The 17,420-nt window shown below is 43.1% G+C and overlaps 1 protein-coding gene across 3 annotated transcripts in view; it reads left to right on the top strand.

Moving 5' to 3' along the window:
• Positions 1–17,420, top strand: part of Dnaaf9 (dynein axonemal assembly factor 9) — a 140,842-nt gene that overhangs the window by 67,787 nt on the left and 55,635 nt on the right. For all 3 annotated transcript variants that reach the window (XM_076929764.1, XM_034494940.2, XM_034494939.2), the window contains exons 17-20: positions 3,984–4,098; positions 7,224–7,294; positions 9,220–9,270; positions 10,534–10,621. In XM_076929764.1, coding sequence (XP_076785879.1) covers positions 3,984–4,098; positions 7,224–7,294; positions 9,220–9,270; positions 10,534–10,621 — 325 coding nt within the window. The remainder of the gene's footprint in view (positions 1–3,983; positions 4,099–7,223; positions 7,295–9,219; positions 9,271–10,533; positions 10,622–17,420) is intronic.

The raw sequence follows: 17,420 nt of genomic DNA, 5'->3' as shown, positions 1-17,420 counted from the left end.
CATCCCAGCAGACTCTCTGACCCGGTGGTTCCTGAAATGTTTCCATTCATCTCGCTAAGTTCTCACTGGTGGGTCACTACCACACCATTCCTGTGCTTCAAACCCCCATGGCCTTTGAGGGGCACATCACACAAACCCATGCTTTGCCTTCATACCTTTCTCTCTCGAACTAGGTTGAGTCGCTGTGAGAAGAAAAACACCACACAAAGTTAGTTCAGAAACAATGGTAACTCAGTCTCTGATCGAAACAACTAGAATTCTAATCTTGTAAACCATATTAAATCTAATTCCTCTGGTGGTGAATCCTGGCTAGTCCACCATGAAACCAGGAGACACTAGCAGCTACATCTTGCCCTTTCTCTGTCCCTGATCCAAAAGCCCCTAACTCTATCCTGCTTCCTCTCTCCCTCTGTCCAACTTGGAAGTCCTGCCTACTCACCCAGTGATTGATCCCTTTATTCTTTGGAGAGGTTATAAGAAGTCACCTGATTGACTCATTCCTCATTCCAGACAGCCCCTCCTGGAAGAGCGGAATTAACATCAAAATGCAGGCAGCATAGAGCCATCCACAATACAAAGCAAGACCAAAATTCATATGAGTAAACTCCAAATCTCATAACTCTATGTCCAGTGTCAAAGGACTTAGATGGCTCTGCTCTTCCTGCTTTTCTGCCTGCACGATACATCAGGCTCTTAGGCTGCTTCCATTTACTGTCTGCAGCTCTGTGTAGCAGATATCACATGACTCTGGTACTTCTTACATTTTGTGGTCTCTAATGAAACTCAGGATTCACTCATGTAGTTTCACACAAAGACCTCTGGTGCCTCCATGCAGGGACTCCCCTGCCACACACTCTTGGCATCAGTGGCTCTCCTTAGCCACAGAGGAGTGTATTTTTCATGACTCTAAAGCAGAACCATGTAGATGGCTTTTCTAAATTCATGCAAAGGATGCACCCTCACCCCCTTGGATCACAGTTGCCGCAGGTTTTGTTTCTTGTTCCTGTCGAGGGGCAGAAAAGTCCTTTCCATTCACAAGTGGGATCTTGCCTTAAGGACATTCTCTTTATTCCAGGGCATACTTGGACCCTCTTTAATGGCACTGATATCCTGAACAGTTGCAGCCTTTCTTCCTGCAGAAGCCTTGGCTGTACCTTTCTCTCACCAATGTCCTTGTTCTCTCTATAAACTGTACATTTTGTATTTCTTTCGGCTCCACTTGTTCTTCTTCATTGCAGACTAGCATAAGAATAATTACTAATAATCGTGCAACAAAATCAGTATTTGTCTTGGATTCTCTTCTGCCAAAGAAATCATTCCATTGCTTTTAAATGTATCTTCAAGCAGCATCTTAGGAGGAAAACAGAGACAGCCACATTCTCTGCCAAAGTATTACAGGAATAGGCTCTGGCCCAGATGCTAACACAACGCATGAAGTTAAACCTTCACAGTCCAAGCGGCTCTCAGCACTGCTGTCTTCTAAGCTCCTACTATGATGGCTCATTAAGCTCTGCTTACAGTCTTCAACTGCTTTTCTAGTCCTCAGTCCCAAAGGCTTCAAAAAAGAAAAGAAGAAGAAAAAAGGAAGGAAGGAAGGAAGGAAGGAAGGAAGGAAGGAAGGAAGGAAGGAAGGAGGAGAAACAACACATGATTAGGTCTATCACACCAATAGCTTTCGTTCCTGGTACCAACTTTTATCTTACTTGTTAAAAAAAAAGGTTTTAAACTTAAATTTTTTAATTTATTGCTGGGCATGGTGGTACATACCTTTAATCCCACTACTGGGATTTTACAGAGAAGCACTGTCTTAAAAAAACAAAAACAAAAAGAAATTTACTTACGCATGTGTTTATGTCTGTTTATGTGTATGCTGTGTGTGTGCAAGTGCGCACATAAAGAGACCTCTGACATGACAATGCTGATCTAATTTTGTTTCTAACTCACTAAAAACCTTTCATCTTATTTTGTCATGTATGATGGTTTGTATATGCCTGGCCCAGGAAGTGGCACTATTAGAAGATGTGGCCTTGTTGGAGTAGGTATGTCTCCGTGGATGGGGACTTTGAGACCCTTGTCCTAGCTTCCTGGAAGCCAGTCTTCTCCTGTTTGCCTTCAGAACAACAGTTCCTCCAGTCCCATGTCTGTCTGGACACTGCTCCCACCTTGATGATAATGGACTGAACCTCTGAACCTGTTAGCCAGTCCCGAGTAAATGTTGTCCTTATAAGAGTTGCCTTGGTCACGATGTCTGTTCACAGCAGTAAAACCCTAACTGAGACACCATGAAAGCTTGACTTAGTTAGTTGTTCCCCTTTTCAATAGGAGCTACATTATAAGGCTTCTGTGGGTACTCTCTGTGTGTGTGTGTTTGTGTGTAAACATACATATATAGTTTTTCTTATATACACAAAACTTTGCCCTTTTGCCTTGAGTCTTTTTTTTTTTTTTTTTTTTTTTTTTGAGATAGTGTCTCACTGTCAATGTAACCTTGGCTATCTTGGAACTAGCTCTGTAAACCAAGCTAGGCTTGAACTTATGGAGATCCTCAGGTCTTTTTGCTTCCCCAGTGCTGGAATTTAAGGCATGTACCACGATGCCTAGCTCAGGGTCAATTTTAAGTAATTAGAATTAATTGGCAACTATCTTAGAGAAACTCATATTTACTACTGGCTGGCCTGGAACTTACTAAGTAGACCAGGCTGGCCTTAAACTTACAGATGACTGCCTATGTGCCTAACTTTTCTTTCTTAGTGCCTCTCTTCCCCTCTTAACCCTTATGCTTAAATCTGAACTAAAATATATTAAGTCCCAACTCTTAAAAAGTAAACCCTACTTGATTCTGAACATTATGACACTATGACAAGTCAATCTGATAATTCAGGTGGCTATTGACTAACAGATTAGTAGCATATGCACTGGATGCTCTGGTCAGAGACACGATTCATATCCTCAGCAAGATGGAAAGATAGCGTAAGATGTGATCATTCTCTGTAGAGTGGTGTGCAGTTTGAGAGCCATACACTGCTTGTTTCTGGAATTGACCTTTAATATTTTTCAACTACTATTGCCTCTGCGTATTGGGAATTACAGTGAGCTCAGCCATGGCTAAGGGGAGGAGGCTCTGCTGTGCTAAAAGGATCCTTTACGGGTCCTGCTGTGCACTCAGAAATACCCATGGAGCCTTGTGCACACCAGCTTAATGAACATCTTTCCCAGCTCACTGAGAGAGAACTGAAGCCTAAGCCAAAGGACTGGTTAATGTGATGCTGTGGGGTAGAGGGTGTATGGGTGTTCAGAGGCCTGGAGGAAACACCTCTGACTCTGTAGGATGTGGGAAGTCATAACTAAGAGTGAAGGCCATGGGGCTGGAGAGATGGATGGGCTCAGCAGGTAAAAGCAGTCCTGCTCTTGCAGAGGACCCAGATGTAGTTCACAGCATCCGGGTGGAGCAGGGGCCCCTCAAAACTGTAACTCCAGCTCCAGGGCATCCAACACCACCTTCTGGCTTCTGTAAACACTTGCACACACACAGCATACACATAAACAGACACAAGCATACACATAAGTAAATTTCCTTTTGTTTTTTTCAAGACAATGTTTTTCTGTAAAACCCCAGTAGTGGGATTGAAGGTATGCACCACCATGCCCAGCAATAAATAACAAATCTTAACTTTAAAATTTTTTTTAATAAGTTTAAAATTTTTTTAAAAAGGAAAAGACAGAACACTGTGTTGTTTCTTAAAAGGATGACAATTTGATGGCATTTATAAAAACACTGCCTTTCAACCTGTACATGTCTCTAATCAAGGATCTGTCACCCATTAGAAAGTCTGAGGCCCCTTCCAGGTCAAAGTGTGTTTCAGTATAAGTCCTTAGAGATTTGTCAGTATTCTTTTTCTTTGGGCCTGTCTGTTTCCTGTGGACCTACCTTCTTCTGAATTGCTAGGCTGATAATGGCCTGGCCCTGCTTCTCACTGACACAGGCCTGTATGACCGTCTATGACATTCCTGACTTACTGGGAGGAGGAGGAGGATGCTTGGGATCTGTGGTCTTCTCGGAATCGTTTTTGACATCTCGGATCCTGGTTAAAGAAAAGGGTAAGTGCTTGTGATGTCAAGAAAGCAAACCTTGGAAAACGTTTTTTTGTTTTTTTACAAAATAAACTATAAACTAAGCCAAAGATGACATAAACTGATTAATATGTTAGTCTACTTAAAATAAGCAAATGGTATATTTTGTAATTGATGAATAGCACTTATAAACTAATAAGAAAAGTGTTATTCAGTAGTTACATGGTCAAAAATACAGGCTTTTTATGGAAGTAGAAAGTAAAAAAATAAGGCAGGATGGATTTATGTATGAAGATTTGCAGCCCCAATAATGGTCAAAAGGCCACAATCTAAAGTAAAAATCAATTTCCATTCACTACTCCTTATGTTGGTCAAAGGAAAGAACTACAAAGAATGACAGCGTGTGGTGCTGGCAGTATCACCAGTTACACACGACTGGGCAGTATCACCAGTTAGCCGGCTGTGCAGTTTCACCAGTTAACCAGCTGTGGTTTTTTTCTTCTGCCTGGACAGAAATCATAGTTGCACAGTAAGTCCATCAAGTGCTTCAGCAGCTTTTGTAACTCTCAGTGTGTGACAGCAGCAGCAGCAGCAGCAAGTGCCCCCTCTCGTGTTAAAACCCTCATTACAGGCCTTGGGTTGCAGAGCTCCAGGTTCTCCCAAGTGTGAGCCTCTCTTATAGGCCTAGGAAACTAGGACGCTGTGCTCTACAAGTGTCATTTCCTACGCAGACTTAGAGAATTGGGATTTCTCAGCCCCTAGCTGCAGCTGTAGCACCTGTTAGCACCTGGTGGGCTTATGTCCTTCAGCCCCAGCTGCCCACCTTCTCGCTAATTCTGCCATCACTCCTCTTCTCACCGTAGCTGCTGTCAGACTGTCCCTCTGCCTCTCCTTCACTCTCATGCAGCTAGCCACATTGCTGCTCTCGTGGCTTGGCCTGTGAACTGTGCAGTGTTGCTGCTCCTTTACTGCCTCTGCTATCATTGTCACTCTTAAGTCCTGACTGCTTCCTTCTTCATACTATGTTAGCCAGCACCATTAAAAGTAGACAAGAAGCCGGGCGGTGGTGGCGCACGCCTTTAATCCCAGCACTTGGGAGGCAGAGGCAGGTGGATTTCTGAGTTTGAGGCCAGCCTGGTCTACATAGTGAGTTCCAGGACAGCCAGGGCTACACAGAGAAACCCTGTCTTGAAAAAACCAAAAAAAAAAAAAAAAAAAAAAAAGACAAGAAAAGACCACTTGAGAGAAGTCTAATTGGACTTTTGGACTTTAATGTTGCAATACCAGGGGAGGCAGCAGAGGAGGGTATCTCCCAGACAATTCAGCAAGTGTGTTATGTAACCTGAGAGGAAGGCTTTGCACCAATTACAGTATGCCTTGCATGTAAACAAAGGAGTGTTTTCACTATTCACACCATTGTCTTTTTGGTGCCAATCATAGCGGTCACTCTGCTAGGCCACTAGGGGAAGTGCCCACCTCTGACCTAAGTAAAATGGTTGCAGGGTTGGCTAGAGTTTTCCAAGGTGTGCGATAGCAAAGTCTGGTACAAACTGAATAGTTACTGCTGAGGCTGCACCGTCAGGAGCCAGAGCAGTGAGCTGTTACCGTTATGTAATTTTCTCGAGGTATTAGCGGGGTGTCAGAACAGTTAGCATAAGGGTCATCTAGGCAGCCATTTGACTTTCAGTCCTTCAGTTCAAAATACCCAGGTCAGCAAGAGGAGTCCCAAACTTCCAGTTAACCAAATAGTCCAATCCTGTACCAGCTCAGCTTGTTTACAAGAACATAAAACATCAGAAATATATACAATAGGAACTTATTTGTAGTGGTGAGTACAGGACATGTCTATAATCCCAGCACTCTGGGTCAGAGACTGGAGAATCACTATCACAAGCTCAAAGCCAGCTTGGTCTAAAAAGTAAGATCTAGAAGAGCTATCACTACATAGTCAGATACTGTCTCAAAGGAGCAAAAGGAAAAACAAACGCCCAAACGTATCATTATTATGAAATAGGATTTTAACCAATTTTTCAGAGGTTAACACATGTTCAGTGCTCCAGTCAGAGGGCAGCTTCCCTCCTCTGTCTCAGTAAAATTATCCTGCTCTCTTAGTCACTTTTCCTTTGCTGTGACAATATGACCAAGGCAACTTACAGAAGAAAGAGTTTAGTTGGGTTATGGTTTGTACATCAGGAACAGCTGAGAGCTGACAGCAGGAGGTAGAAAGAACTCTGGGAATGAGAGAGACTTTTGATGCCACAAAATCCCCCAATCCACCCCCAACACACACACACACACACACACACACACACACACACACACACACACACACACACACACACACACACCCTCAAACATGGCCAGACCTTCTAAACCTTCCCAAATAGCTCTACCAATTGGGGACCAAGTATTCAAACATATGAGCCTGTGAAAGCCATTCTGAAACCACAGAACTCTTTTCTCTGACCTCCATGGTGCATACACACACACACACACACACACACACACACACACACACACACACATAAATGCATTTAGTACAACTCCAAAAGTCCTCATAGTCTTTCAGTCTCAATACTGCTTAAAGGTCCATAGTTTAAAAGTCTCTTCTGAGACTCAAAGCCATCTCTCTTTTTTTTAAAAAAAAAAAATTATTTTTATTTTATGTACAGTGGTGTTTTGATTTAAGTATGTCTGTGTGAGGGTGTCTGATCCCCTGGAACAGGAATTACAGACAGTTGTGAGCTGCCATGTGAGTGCTGGGGATTGCACCTGGTGCTCTAGAAGAGCAGCCAGTGCTCTTAACCACTGAGTCATCTCTCCAGCCCCTCAAAGCAGTCTCCTAATCGTAAGATCCTGTAAAATCAAAAAGCAAATTACATCCAACATCTAATGGCACAGAACATACATTTCAAAAGTGAAGAGTTGGGGCATACTGAAGAAACACTTGACCAAAACAAAAACAAAACCCAGCAGAGCAAACTCCAAATCCTGTGGTTTCATGTCTGAGGTCAAAGGACTTAGATGGCTCTTGCCTTCCAGTTTTGCTGTCTGTAACACCTGGTGATAGTAGATGTGGGTGCAAGTAGGCCTGCAAGGTGGGTGGGCTAAGGTAGCTAGATATAACTGACATGTCTTTGGTCTTCCTACAGATGGCACTATTACCCCAGAGACCAGCTACATCATTTTGACATCTGCCATCCCCAGATTCTGTTCCTGGCTGGTCAGTATTATGTACATGTCACAGTGGACCTAACCAGAAGATCCGGGGGCAAACGTTTAAGGAAGAACCTCCTTATGGGGTCCCTGGATGGCTGTTAGATTGTGATCTAGCCTTTATTTAGGAATAGAATCCAATTATAGTCTTAGAAAGCTTCAGAAAAGGAAGCTAAGTTATTTGTGAAGTCATGCATGGAAGACATTAACACCCCACATTGGAGATGAGAATACTAGAGCCTAGGCTGATATCCAGGGACTGGTTCCTGTGCTTTATCGAGGCTCTGCCTGTCCAGGGTCTCACAGACTTTGAGACATTGATGATTCCTTCTCTGATCAGAGTGGTTGCTGCTGTTTTCTCAAGTATTTCTCTACATGTAGAAAAGCCTCATTTTTTTTTTTTTTTTTTTTTAATTAGGCTAGGTCTGAAATACAGTTTGGTTTTGTTGCTGGTTCGGTTTGGTTGTTTTGTTTTGTTTTGTTTTGTTTTGGACTGGGTCTCAGCTAACTCTGGCTGGCCACAGACTCTCGCTGTGTGGACGGGATGCTTGGAATGCTTGATCCTTCTGCTTCAGTCTTTTAAATCCTACGACTACACTGTATGACCATTTCCAGATGAGTGTTTGGGGACATAGAAAGTATGTTAGCAGGAAATCTTGTATTTAAAAGTCTAAGTACTAGCTGGGTGTGGTAGTAATGGCCTTCAATCCCAGCACTGGGGAGGCAGACACAAATGAATCTCTGTGAGTTTGAGGCCAGCCTGGTCTACAAATCGAGTTGCAGGACAGCCAGGGCTACACAGAGAAACCCTGTCTTGAAAAAACAAAACAAAATGAAACAAAACGAAGAGTTCAAGTACTTCAGTGATGCACGAATTTTGATCACATACAAAAAGAAGGGTGATGAGCAGATGGGCTGGCAAAGCAGCTCCGAACGCTGCCCAGGAGTGAGTGGTATCGAGGTGACTTCTACATACAGAACCTGGAGTCTTCCTTTTCCTGAGCTGTGGTCCAGGGCACTGCAGGAATCTGATTAGGAAAGGACAAGGTTAGCCAGCGGTGGTGGCGCATGCCTTTAATCCCAGCACTTGGGAGGCAGAGGCAGGTGGATTTCTGAGTTTGAGGCCAGCCTGGTCTACAGAGTGAGTTCCAGGACAGCCAGGGCTACACAGAGAAACCCTGTCTTGAACCTCCGCCCCCCCCCCCCCACACACACACACCAAAAAAAAAAAAAAAAAAAAAAAAAGACAAGGACTTAGAACCTATTTTAGAATCTGGTTTTATAGTTCTGATCTAGTTATGGGGAGAAACACAAAGTTATCCTCTAACATTGTGTAAGTAAGAATGCATTCAGCGAACCGGCGGTGGCACAGCGGCTAAGGCGGCCGCCTGCAGAGGGCGCGGGGCCTCTGCTCTCTCTATCCGCCTGAATCCTGTTCCGTCCTGTTTGTCTCTGCCTGAGTCTCATGGGGGGGGGAAAAAAGAGTGCATTCAAGCCAGGCATTGTGACACATACATTTAATCTTAACACTCAGTAGGCAGAGACAGGCAGATCTCTATTAATTTGAGGCTAGCCTGGTCTCAGTAGTGAGTTGTAGGCCAGTCAGGGCTACATAAAGACCCTGTCTCAGAGTACTCACCAAAAATATTTTACTGTATTCCCATTCATTGTAAAGTGATCTTCCCCTACAGAGAAAGGTAAATAAAGATTAGGTATCTTCTCCGTGTATCTGAGGCTTATTAGTTGGGCCTAATGTCCTCGAAAGAAAACCCACTTTGGCCTAGAGCTTGAGCCCTGATGACCATCAACATCTTTGCCACTGTGTCAGGGCCTAAAAGAACTGGATATGGTAGAGAGATTACCTAGGCAGAAACAGCAGGATTCTATCGTTGAAGCACTAAGTTGAGCACTCTTTATTTCTATTGGTCACAGGTAGAAGATAATGAAATAAAATTGTCTGAGAAAATTCTGCAAGCAACAAAGGTAAGCAGCACTTTTGTTTCCTAAGATTAGCATGAGATGGGGCCAAAGAGTTGGCTTAGCAATTAAGATCACATGTTGCTCTTGCAGAGGGCCTAGGCTGGGTTCCTAGCACCCACAAGGCAGGTCATAACTGTTTGTAACTCCAGTTCCAGTAGATTCAGTGCCCTCTTTTGGCCTCCCTGGGCACCATATAAACATGTGGTGTGCATACATGCATGCAAGCAAATCACTCCTACACATAAATAGTTTTGTAAGATGGCCCAAATATAAGTAACTTGTAATGATAAAATATATCATCTTGGGGCTGGAGAGATAGTGCGGCAGTTAAGAGGACTAGCTGCTCTTCCTGAAAACCCAGGTTCTATTCCTACCCCCTATATGGTGACTCACCATGTATTCTTGGAATCCTATGCTCTCTTCTAGCCTCCAAGGGCACTAAGCATTCATACGATACATGGACATACACGCACACACAAACACTCATATGTATAAAATATATAAATAAAAAAGTTTAAACTATTTTTAAACTATGTCATCTTACTGCTAAGCAGAGGAAGATTCCATACTTTTTGTCTTTGATTCCTATTTGCATTTCCCACTTCCTGTTAGGCTTCTGGGGGAAGAAAAATGCTTATGGGGAACAAAGTGAGAGGGATTCCACCTCATCTTATTAAGGATTTTTAAAATCTCCATGTGTATATATTAATATATATCAATCAGCACTAGGGATCAAACCTAAGGCCTTGTGCATTCCAGGCAAGCACTCTTTACCCAGGAGCTCCCTCCCCTACCTGAGCAATATTAAAGACAGATTTCAAATTGGCCTGCACAGAAGCTGAGATGGCAAAGCATTAGGTCAAGGAGAAGGGAGCTTCTTCTTACAGACATCAGTGCACTAGAACAAGAACACCACAAATAGGGCACAGAAGCCAGATGTGATAGGGAATACTCACTTATCCCTACAATCAGGAAGCTGAGTCAGGAGAATAACTGCGAATTCCGAGCCAGCCTGGGCTACAGTGAGACTCTGTTACAGAAAAACAAACAAAAAACCAAAAACAAACAAATAAAAAAACAGAATTCAGAATGTTGTTATTGCTGTTATGCCAAAGAACAGATGATGCCAAAGCACAAGGTGTATTTTCGGCATATTCAAGTCTGACTCAGGTTTTTAGTACTGATAAAATGGATAAGAGTTTGATTCTGTTCGTTTTTATGCTTTAAGTCACCAATTTTTTGTTGTTGTTGCTGATGTTTTTAAAGGGGGATGACTGTTTCTTGGGCACCTTGCTAACAGGAGGAAAAGGAGCGTATCTTTATTCCAACAGTCCACAGTCTGGGCCTGAGGAAGGTAAGCAGCTATGACTGTGTTCTTAGCTGTATCTGAGTCCCTTATTTGCAGGGGTTAACACAACTGTTGTGCTTAATAACACACCTGCTCTTTGAAAAGAATGTTGCTTTCCTGTGGCTGTTTCCCTTTGGCTCAACCACTTGAGGATGAGGAAACGTGTGCTAGTTTCATGAGCACAGACATGGTCCAGAACTGCACCTGGTCCCCTTGCTGCTACCAGAGCTTTGTTCTCAGCATGGGCCAGAATGGCAACACTGCCAGCAGAGAAGCCATAGACCAACATGAGTTTCTCCTGTGTAACAAACTACTATAGTTTCATATTTTTAAATTAACTCAGAGTTTTGCAAGTCAAAAGCCTAAGCAAACAGAGTCTGGTGGCACATGATTGTAATCCAAGCACCAGGAAGGCAGAGGCAGGACGTTCTGACCATGTGTTAAAGCATCCTGGACTACATCATGAGTCTGGTACCATACAGGGCTGTTAATCAAATAGACAAGAAAGAAAACCAGGCATGCTTGTATAGATCAAGATCTAATGAGGCCCAAATCAAGGATCAACCAGGCCTGACTGTTTAATTAGAGGCTCTGAGGAAAGAGCCTATTTCCAGGCTTATCTGAGTTGTGGGTCCACCACTTCCCTCTGTTTATAGGACTGAAGCCCCTATTTTATGCCTGGCTACTGGATATGGACTGGTTTCATATCCTCCCTTGAGCCCTCAGCAACCAAGAATGGCCTTTGTGTTGAATCTTTTTTACATCAGTTTGCTCTCTGGCTCTGTGATTCATACTGTTTTCCTTACTATATAGTCACTCAGTTGCAAGCACCTCATCCTTTTATGGCAACAGTTAAAGGCCTTAAATCTTATGAGCTCAGACATTCCAAATCTCATCATCATGATCATCTTCAGGGGCTGGATAGATGGCTCAGCAGTTAAGCATACGTATTGCTCTTGAAGAGGATCCAAGTTCAATTCCCGGTACCCATGTCAGATTACTCACAATCCCTCTTACTTCCAGGGAGTCCAATACCTTTGGCTTCCAAGGGTTTCTGTGCTCAAGTGCACATGCCCACACATAAACATACATAATTAAAAATATTTTTTAAATGAAAACCTTGACAGATAGTGGTAGTGCATGCTTTTAATCTCAGCACTCAGAAGACAGAGGCAGGAGGATCTCTTAAGTTCAAGGCCAGCCTGGTCTACAGAGTGAGTTCTAAGACATATAGGACTATACAGAGAAACAAAACAAAACAAAAAAAAAAAACCAAAAAAAAAAAAACAACAACAACAACAACAAAAAAAAAAAAAACAGGAAAAAAAGAGAGAGAGAGAAAAAATACTTTTAAAAAGACAGAACATCTCCAGGCATGTTCAACCTGCGGCCCATGGGGCATCTGAGATAGGGTAGCTGTAAATACAGCCTAATACAGAATCATGAATTTAGTGAAACATTGAATTTTCTTTATGCAAATTGTGTGGGTTCCAGGGAACTTGATTTTATGGTTCTCAAGTATGAACTTCATAGATGGCAGTTGTGTTGCAGTGTTAAAGCTGGCCATACCTGAACCCTGTATAGATAGATAAGCTCAGGACAATACCCAAGTACAGTTCTAAAATGTAATTTTGCTCTTTATAGACTCATGAAACTAGAGAACTAACTGCTTGTACCTTGCTCTCCCATTATAAAGGCAGAGCTAGCCTGGGATAACTGCTACAGCATCAGGTTTAAAAGCTGGAGGATGAGTAAGTGAAAAGCCTAAAGCAGCTTCAAGATCCATCTGGGAAGCAAGCTGAGCCTGGTTTCCAGGCCTTTAACCTCAGCTGTGGGAGATGAAGGTCTCAAGTTCAAGACTAGCCCCTGGGCAACATGGCAAAACCCTGTCTCATCTCAGAATAAAAGTAAAGGCATGTGAGCTTCCAGAGGACCTGGGTTCAATTTCTAGCACCCACATGATGGTTCACAACTCTCTGTAATCCCAGGCCCAGGGAATCTCATGCCCTCTTCTGGTTTCCAAGAGCACACATTGCATGCAAATGATGTACTTACAGACAAACAAAATACTCATACAATTTTATTTTTTGAGACAGGGTTTCTCTGTGTATCCTTGGTTATCCTGGAACTCTCTTTTTAGACCAGGCTGACCTTGAACTAATGAAGAGCTCCAAACTCTGGAGACCCTTCCTCAAGCCTCAGGACATTGCAGCCACCCAAAAATCACAAGAAACCATACCTGGATGCAATCAGTAGAGGTTTATTAGGGGAGGAGCTGGCGGTAAAAAACGACAAGCTCTTTAGCTCCAAGAGCAGGGTTTTTGGCCCCGTGTGGTGGGTTAAAGGGTCTTTTATAGCATGGGGTGGGGGGAGGAAGGCATTTTCGCACGCTTACACATGATTGGTTGTTTTACAAATTTTGAACATAGCACTGGGAAGACCAAGGGAGGGGTAACCAAGAACAGTGGAACATTTCAGAGAATCTAGCCCAAATGATCTAGAGTCATGTGAGACCACTCTGCACACTCATTCTTCTCAAAAATATGGTTTTCACCATGCTATTGTGCCCTATCCTGCCATTTCAGATTACTATCTTTACTTTTTCCTAGGTGATAGCATCTTTATCTGTAGTCAGGAATGCCTTCCTGCCTTGGGCGAAGCTTGGGGAATGTAATCCAGCAAGTGTCCTTCACCTGGAATGTGAAGGCCTGAAATCTTATTTTCAGTTCCGAGTTCTGTAAGGCGAAAAATCTACACATATTTCATAAAATGGCCTTTATAATTTTTCACTCTACACTAACAGAGATCTACCACCTGCCACTGCGTCCAGAGAACTGGGATTAAAGACATCCACCACCACTTCCCAGCCAAAATGAAATCTTAAGAAAAAATAATAATGTTGGGGCTGTATCTCAGTGGCAGAGTGCTTGCCCCATGTGCTCTGAGTCCAGCTGCCTTGCTTTAATACCCAGTGAGAGTGTCTAATCAGATGGTCAGATTGTAGGGGTTTTTTATTATGGTCAAGGCCTGGAAATTGTTCCTTGTTGCTCTCAGCTCTGCCCTCTTAGCTGTTAGTTTAGCCTTCCAGACTTCCCTTTTCACAAACTCTGAACTCTGTGGTACCTTTGTTTTCCATAAAGGATAGCAGTTCCTTCCTTAGGACTCAGGGCCTAGAAATAATTCATGCCATGTGTCTCAGCCCTGCCCCCTGGCTCCTGTTTTTACCCTCAGGGCTCCTTTACAGAAATTATTGTGTGTATGTACATGGCCATGCGTGTGCCACAGTGTTCATTTGCTGGTCAGAGGACACATGAGCAAATCAGTTCTCTTTTCCACCATAGAAATTCTGGATTATACTCAAACATTCAGGCTTGGTGGCAGCTATCTCTACCCACTGAGCCATCTGGCTGTCCCAGCCCTCAGAGCTCTTGATCTCACCCTGGGCCTCACATCCCAGCTTTCCATTTTCCTCAGAAGGTAGATCTTACTTTGTAGCTTAGTTGTTTCATGCACCTGCTTCTTGCCAGTAGAATTTGAGGAGTTGAGCATCCTTCTTTTCTTCCTTCCTTTTCATAGTTTGTCCTTTTCAATGTGAGCTGGCAATTTTTTCCTAATTGAAAAAATATCTTGAAAATGTGGATTTTCTTAAATATCTTAAGTGGATTTCATGGAATTCATTTCCCTGTTCTTTTTTTGGATTCCTCAGAATAACTGTTTCTGTCCCTCTGTCTCTGCCTTCATATCTCTCTCTCTCTCTCTCTCTCTCTTTCTCTGTCCTCTCCTCTTCCCTCCCTTCCTCCCTTCCTCCCCCCTCCGTGTGTGTGTGTGTGTGTGTGTGTGTGTGTGTGTGTGTGTAGGGGGGGTGTTGGTGTGTTGGGGGTGGGGTAGGGAAACAGAGACAGATTTGCTGGGGCTCTAACCCAGGGCCTTGTGCATGCTAGATAAATACTATGCTACTGAGGTGTAACCCTGGGCTCACAAATAACTTCTCGTGTGAGTCCTGTTCATTCCCTGTTGAATATAGCAATTCTGTGGAGTTTGAACTCTGACTTCACAAATTCCTCAGCCTCTACAAAGCAAATCCTCTTTCTGGATGATTTGTTCTTATTGAAAATATTTTAGCTGGTGGCAAATTCCTCTCCCTGTTCTTAGAGCATTGGTCAGCTTCTTCATTCACATAGAAGACAAGGCACACCAAGCTCAGATTTTAACCCGTGGTGTTCTGTGGAGCCATGTTCTGCCCTTCCAGCTCCTGTTGGTGAAGACCTAGGAGTCAGGGCCATTGAGGAAATCAAGTAGTGTGATTGTAGTACTGACCTTGGAGCAAGATCACATCCTGCGGGTATGGGGTGTGAGAGGGAGTCTCCTGTCTCCCGGGGTGGCCAGAATCTGGAGGTCTGCGACACGCTACCTCGCCGATAAGGAGCACGTCACATTCAAGATTCTTCTGACATCGTCTTTTATTGTTACAGCTCTTTTAGTTAGAAGGATGTAAGATGGAGAACAAAGGAAGGACCCCAAGCCCCAGAATGTACTGACTTATATACTATCAAAGAACATGATCTGTCCTCATTGGCTTACAGATTGGGGTCTCATTTACATATCCACTGATAGTACTATCAGCGGGAGAATTCGCGCCTACGCGTGCGCACAGCTGCAGACACCAAGGCCAAGAAGAACCAGGAACAGGAAGCTAGCGCCATCTTCTAATGGCGAGCGTATAGCTACTTCAGCAAACGCAGCATGGCTCCTAACAGAGGTCCACCTACTTTGCCTCCCATGTTTGTATCTTCTCAGCAAAGGGCTCATTAGAAAACTGACTTTGCATTATTGTATTATCCAACAAGGTTTAACATATCCAGTCTCTGTGTAATAATGAAGAGTACAACTAGAAATGTCTGTGTCCTTATTAGTCACATTGTTTATGTTCTGCACAATTGCAGTTCTTCTGTATGCTCTGCAAACACTCTACCCAAGCCACTCCCCAACCCAGTCACGCCATTTTAAGATCTTAAACTTCAGCAGGATATGGTGGCATATGTTTGTAATCTCGCACTCTTGTGCTCCTGACACTTGGAAAATTGAGGTAAGCAGGTCACCATTTCAAAGCCAGCCTGTCCACATTCTAAGTTCAAGATAAGGCTAGATAGCAAAACCCTCTTTCAACCCCATATCTTTAGAAAAGTTAGACTCCACATTTACCCCAGTGTATATAGTCTGCGCTACAGAGCACTTCTTTAGAAGCAGAACATTTTAACAAGTGTTTTCCATCTCTGTATATTAAGCATTTTACTGGTTTGGAGCTCATGTCACAGGATTATTAGAGCTTTAAATTTATGCCATTTAGGATCAAGGCCTGCCCTCTGTTTATTTCTCTCCTGTGCCTGTTTTGTGGTACTGGAGGTTGGCCCCCAAAGCCTTACACATATAGGCAATAACTCTTCCACTAAGCTAAGTGTTCCTGGGTTATATTATTGCTGATTTTTATTTTGATATGTGGTCTCTCCAAGTTTCCCAGACTGGCCTTGAAATACAGAGAGGTGTTGAACTTGAGATACTCCTGCCTCAGGAGATCTTAGGCTTGTCCTACTGTATCCTGCTAGGAACTCTCTTTAACAACAACAACAATCCCACAGAATGCCTAGGGCTTTTCTCAGGCTTTGGAAGGGGGATTGCAAAGGCCCTGAAATTCAAATGTTGTTAGTATTTTAAAATATGCCTGTGGAATATTGGAATACGATGAGTTTGAAACTTGTGTCTTCTCATCCCTAAAACTATTTGTCTTGAGTTCTTTAGTGTGGTTGAGCAAAGCTTGATCAAAATATTGATTGGTCAGATCCTGAGCTCTGTTGAAGGTGAGCACTTGCCTGTGACTGTAGGAGCTGGCAGAGGCATCTGCGATAGTTGAGATGCAGACAGTGGTTCTGCAAGGCGGAGAAGAAAGAGCACTCCTCCTTGAACTGCTTCCAGTCCAGTACTTTTTTCCTTCCTTAGTCCAGTGGCTTTTATTGTCATAAGACTTCTTGCTGTTCAGCTGTCTCATCATTCCTGTCCTTCGTGTGTCCTTGGTCAGGCAGGTTGCCCAGAATGTAATCCCTAAAAACTTGTTTTAGCCTCAGACCATTATCCTTAAGCATTTTCTGTTTTTAACTTAACCCAAATAAAATCACAGAGTGTTTGTTGCCCTCAGGCTTGCTTTGGGGTTCAATATTCTGCTGCTAGTATTTATCCAGATTATGTTGTGTTTGCTTGGGGCCAGCACAACAGTGCAGTGGGGAGCAGAACTTGCAGAGAGACTGTGCTTGGGCAGCACACTGCTGCTGTGTCCAAGGAGGCTGACAAGGGCAAGTTTTTAATGACAAAAATGAAGATCAGGTGTTTCAAAGCCAACTGTGACACTGCTGAATAATAACAAAACTAGGTGTCAGTTTAAGGTAAAACAGACAGTTGCTAGGTAGATGTCTTGGTTGAAGTAGTTTTTAATGTAAGGGTCCAGTGGACTCTGTACAAGCTATAGCTATGGCTCTGACACTCTTCTGTGATAGCCACTATTAAGCAATAATGGTTAAAAATTCTTCATAATTTGACATTACTTTCCTTTTGGAAGGATATAAAGGGGCTCAATTCAAATTCTTAAAGCTTTCACCATTCACAGCTGTACAAATTCATATACTTTGTTGATTTGTATTCCTTTATATGAAAATGAGTCATTTGTCATTTTAATTTTATGTGTATAGATGTTTTGCCTGCATAGATGTCTGTGCACCATGTATGTGCCTGATGCCCAGGAGGCTGGAAGAGGATG

The sequence above is a fragment of the Arvicanthis niloticus genome, chromosome 2 (genome assembly GCF_011762505.2).
Source record: "Arvicanthis niloticus isolate mArvNil1 chromosome 2, mArvNil1.pat.X, whole genome shotgun sequence".
In the NCBI taxonomy this organism is placed as follows: domain Eukaryota; kingdom Metazoa; phylum Chordata; class Mammalia; order Rodentia; family Muridae; genus Arvicanthis; species Arvicanthis niloticus.
Note: the sequence above shows the minus strand (reverse complement) of the source record. Positions and strands in the feature narration are given on the sequence as shown.